Source organism: Zeus faber (assembly GCF_960531495.2).
Source record: "Zeus faber genome assembly, chromosome: 16".
Taxonomy (NCBI): Eukaryota; Metazoa; Chordata; class Actinopteri; order Zeiformes; family Zeidae; genus Zeus; species Zeus faber.
Window position 1 is genome coordinate 27,348,869 of NC_137202.1, and position 5,000 is coordinate 27,353,868.

Genomic DNA, 5,000 nt, shown 5'->3' on the forward strand with positions numbered 1-5,000 from the left:
GGTTTTTTTTGTTGTTTTTTTCTTTCTTTCTGCTGACTCAACATTTTGGAAATAAACCAAAGACCGGGGAGAGGTGTGTTATGGAGAGATACAAGTGAATTGTTTTTGACAAGCTGTCCAGCATCTAATGATGCCCAGCCGACTCCCCTTCAGCTGCGGGGAATCACGTTGCGTTTCCTGCCAGATCCACTGTGACGAGCGTGTGGGGAGCGGGGGGACGGGGGGGGGGGGGGGGGGGTGTTATTGTGGATTAGCCCGGCAAAGTGTGATTTGCGCCGTCCTGTGTTTACACGTCTTGTCTTGGCTCCGCTGGTGTTTGTCCAATATTGACGCCCGCGCCACTAATAACCAGAATTAGTTTTAATCTGTCCAATAACACGCCGTCGCTGACTGACGGTCTCCTGGCCCAATACATATGCAGAGACACAAGCGTCCGCGAGCGGGTGCAAACACGCCAGCGCGCGCGCGTGCACCCACCGGCGCCGGCAAACGCAGGCACGGATGAACACACCGATCAATACGCACGCACGCCCCATCCAGCCTGCATCACACGCACACACACACACACACACACACACTTTAAAATGTTGCAGCCACGCTCCCTCCAAACTTCTTTTACACTGCGGACTTGACTGGACTGTCACTCAGGACGGGGGGTGTGTGTTTCCTCTGAGTACCTCCTCTACCCCCCCCCCCGCCAGGCTACAGACGAGGATTCGCCCCCAAACAACTTCCTGACGTACGCCATCTCCTCAGCCTCTGCCTTCCCCGACTATTTCAGCGTCAACATGGTGGAAGGCTACGCAGGTACGTCACCGAGCAAGACAGACAGACACACACACACACACACACGCAAAAACACACACACACACACACACACTGGAGATAAAGCCCAAACATTGCAGCGTGGGTTCAAGTAAGAGTGTAAACCCAAAGCCCCGCTAACACAAAGGGTGTTATCGAACACGGATTGTATTTTGATACTTCTATAACTGGATTATATTTGCACCTGACATTCACACGGAGATTATGTAGGTGGCTTCAAATCCCCTTTCTTGATGGTTCTCCAGTCAATTAACATCCCAGCAATCTACTGCAGGGATGGAAGCAGCCGTTTGCTTTCCACGCACAATATGTGTTGGTGAGACATTATTCACGTGTTCGCACTCTTGAGGCCAACGGGGATGATGCCAGTGGGTCGTCCACGTGTGCGATCTGCGCCTGAATATTTTGAGTTAAATCTCAGTTCGATCCGATCCGGAAGGTTTGTTCACATTTTCTTACAGCCGTCCCCTCTGTACGCAATCTACAGTGTGCACCAAAACTGCCGCCTAAAGTGTTGAAGGTCTCTCAAGTCGATGTAAATGAACTGAAATTGTGTGGTGCGTGCACACTGGGGAGCCTAAGGGGGCGGGGGGGCTTCTACAGATCTTGCCTAGGGCTTGAAAAAGCCTAGGGCCGGCCCTGGTGGGTATACGTATTAAATTGGGCAGATTACTGAGGGGCAGTTGGGTATACTGTCCTATATACTTCACTGGATATTAAATAAGGGGTTCTCAAAGAATTTCAACCAAGGACCCTCTCACGTCCCAAAAGAAAATTGATATTATTTGATATTTCAGACGATAATCCTCACACTGCGAAATGTTAAATAAATATTTGTATTGCATCATTTCAAAACACAGAATTTGAAAACAATGTATTAAACCCAATAAACATCAATTGAATGAACAACATTGTAGCGACACAAAATGTCAAAGACAAATGTAAAGATGTGCCCTGTGAAACGACACAAAAAAGAGAAAAGTTGGTTGTTATATTAGTTCATAGAATTTTTCAGGGACCCCCTGGCCAAGCACCAGGGACCCCCACTTTGACAATCACTGCTGTAAACGGCGAGAGGAAGCGGTGAGGTGCATGCCGTTCTCCCTCCCGTGCACAAAGTCGCGTCTGACCGTCCGTCGCGTCTGTCCGCCAACCCTCTAGTGATCAGCGCCAACAGCCCCCTGGACTACGAGCGGGTTCCGGACGGGCGCATCTACCTGACGGTGACGGCCAGGGACGGGGGTAACCCGGCCCTCAACGCCACCGCCCCCGTCACGGTGGAGCTCATCGTGAGTGCACCTCTTTCCAAAGCCTTAAACACATCATAGCGTCATGAGAAGGTAATGCAGTGAACATCCCTCAACACGTCCATTATACCTCCATCTTTTATACAGCGCTTTTTTTTTTTTTTTTTTTTTTTCCCCCAGCAGACATGGTTGAATGGGTAGCGTGACAGTGTGTAAATATAAAACCAGATCAGTCTATAGAAGCCCAATCGTCGCTTCTAGGCAGAGTAGCTCAGGACGCCGCAGACACAGAAAGACTGAAAGGGAGAGAGGAAGTCACGGTTTCGACGCGGGAACAGAAAAAGGGAAGAGATCTCCACAAATCTGCAGTCTCCTCTCAATCCTCCGTCCTCCAGAATGTCGTGACTCACACCACAGGGGTTTATCAGTCGCTGGCAGCGTTGCGCGCACACAATGGTTTTGCACCAGTGTGCCACTCAGCCCGGATAGATGGCGGCGCCAATGACTGTTGTTGGAACGCTCTCATTTCTCCGTGACTCACCCAGCGGGGATCCTGTCCGCAAGCATCCGCACGGCTGAATACGCTGGTTCGCAACGGGCTGGTTCAATGAAGAGGGCCTGAAATGTTGTCCTTGGTTTTTTTTTCCAAGAGCGGGATTCCACGGTGGCTCTCTCCTTTGTTCACTAATACGTAAAAGGTTTACATCAAACACAATTACAACTAGTGTGTTTTACACTATCTGGGGAGCAAGGAACCCATCTGAGCGTGGCTCACGTTATACATCATAAGGGCCCACGTGTCAGTATGTGCAGTGTACTGACATATACTCTGCCAACAACAGTTGTTTTCTTTTCTATTTATTAATCGTATGGAGGCTGTTTGGCGCTTGTAGCGAGGAAGCAGATGGAGGGTTTGGGCGCAGTTGGTCCGATAAAGTTGCAGCTCCAGGTTATTAATTGCATGATAATATAATATTTTGATAATAATAATGAATAATTAATAATAATTATAATAGATGCACTCTCTCTCTAAGCTGCATAAGAATATCCATTAATATATCCGTTATGCAAAATAATCCATTGTCCATTGGAGATGAATATGGTGCTTTACAGCCGGCTTGTGTAGAGTTAACCAACCATGAATGACAATACGTTCGAGGGAATTTAACATTCATTTAAGTTTGCAATAAAATTTTAATAGCAAGCTGCATTTTTATAGCTACATGAATTACTAAAATTCTTAGACATAATAACACAAAATAATTGAGTTTAATATATTTTATTGCAGTCTAAGTACATCACCATAGCAACGTGTGGCCATGCTTGTTTCCTTGTACCGTGGCACCTTCCCCTCGCTCCCCCGGGGCCGTCATCCCCTTCCTGTCTACCGTGTTCCATGTGAATGCAGCGTCATAAAACATCGTGTGCCTTGCAGCTCTCGCAGGTTATCTCCACAATACATCGTGATACAGAGAAAGGTATTTAATACAGCTTGAATCTTTGATAAATCTCTTGCAGTAACTTCGCAAATGTGTGTAGTGCCCACGTAAATATTTTTTGTTAATGAAAAATATTAAATATATATAGATATATATGTTTTAATACCAAGAAACGTTATTTTGACATTTGTTTGTCGGCGCTTTTTGATGTAATAGTGGCAGATGAGTTTTTTGGAAATCCGTTAATCCGCAAAACGTTAACCGGCACTCAACTAAACTAAAAGTCTGTCTCTCTCCTCTATTTTTTTTTTATATCACGCCCCCAAAAAAATCAGATAGCGAGAATGGCACAATATCACCACTGTGATAGACGGATTTACAGGTGAAATCTTGGTATTAAAACCTAATTAATTAATGATATTAAAAGCATAACAAAATACAACAAAATGTAACCCTGGAAATAGCCTTCAAATATATATATAATTGTTTTATTTTTTTACTGTATATATATAACATTCATCATTAACAAAAAATGAATAAATATTGACTCTACACTCACTACATTTGTTTAAGTTGCTGCTAGAATCCACCTCATGTTACTCACACAATCATCGCGTCACTTTCTTTGTTCCATTTCCAGGTACTTGCATTGGTAAACGTATGGAGCTTATGGGAGGATTTAAAAAAAAGATCCAAATAGCTAAAGTTGAGATAGAATCTTCTCCTCGATGGGAGTTTTGTGTTCTTATTTCTGTGCGCTCCTTCTTCAGGATGAGAACGACAACTCGCCCAAGTTCAGCAAGCCGTCCTACATCGTCAAAATCCCAGAGAACATCATCGCAGGTGAGCTCCGTGGTTGTACTGGGACCAGACCCACTGGCACGGCGGTCAAACAGCTCTCCAAAAAATGCAATGTTTCTGGAGTGCTTTTTGACCTTTGTGTTGATTCGGTAGACGACAGCTGTACTGACGCCCAGGAAAACGTCTCTTTCAGAGAACCCGGCGTGCCACTTCCCCATACCCCCGGATCTGCTTTGAATAGCCTCAATAATAGCATATAGTTCTTTCATTCTAGTTTATATATTGTATATATATATATATATTATTTGCTATGAATGGAATGCACTATCTTTTTTATTTTGGTTTTGTATAGTACTTTAAGTGTTAAGTGAGAGTGCAGTAAATTGACTATTCAGGTCAGAATAGCCGGCCGCTATACTCATTCTCATGCATGCATTCAGAAGACTCTTTTATCCCAGACAATAGATTAGTTTCCAGTCGCTGGAGGGAAATGAGATATTTGACTGCCACCCTCTCCGTCTGAGCACCAGCAGCCGCTGCATCGCTTCTTTGTGTGTCTCTGAACCCAACCTCAGTGTAGAGCACCTGAGCCGAGCGGCTTGGGCCAGGACTGGGCTTAGAGGGGGCTTGGAAGTGGGGTGTGGGTGGGTGTGTGGGGTGGGGGTTGGGAGGTGGCGGGGCGGGGCGG

At 45.6% G+C, this 5,000-nt stretch overlaps 1 protein-coding gene across 1 annotated transcript in view; it reads left to right on the forward strand.

Annotated features, from left to right (window-relative positions):
- The window catches only part of cdh23 (cadherin-related 23), a gene marked incomplete at both ends in the record, with an annotated part of 178,831 nt that overhangs the window by 120,106 nt on the left and 53,725 nt on the right, over positions 1 to 5,000 (forward strand). The window contains 3 exons of the mRNA XM_080016469.1: positions 702 to 807; positions 1,987 to 2,114; positions 4,282 to 4,354. Coding sequence (XP_079872595.1) covers positions 702 to 807; positions 1,987 to 2,114; positions 4,282 to 4,354 — 307 coding nt within the window. The remainder of the gene's footprint in view (positions 1 to 701; positions 808 to 1,986; positions 2,115 to 4,281; positions 4,355 to 5,000) is intronic.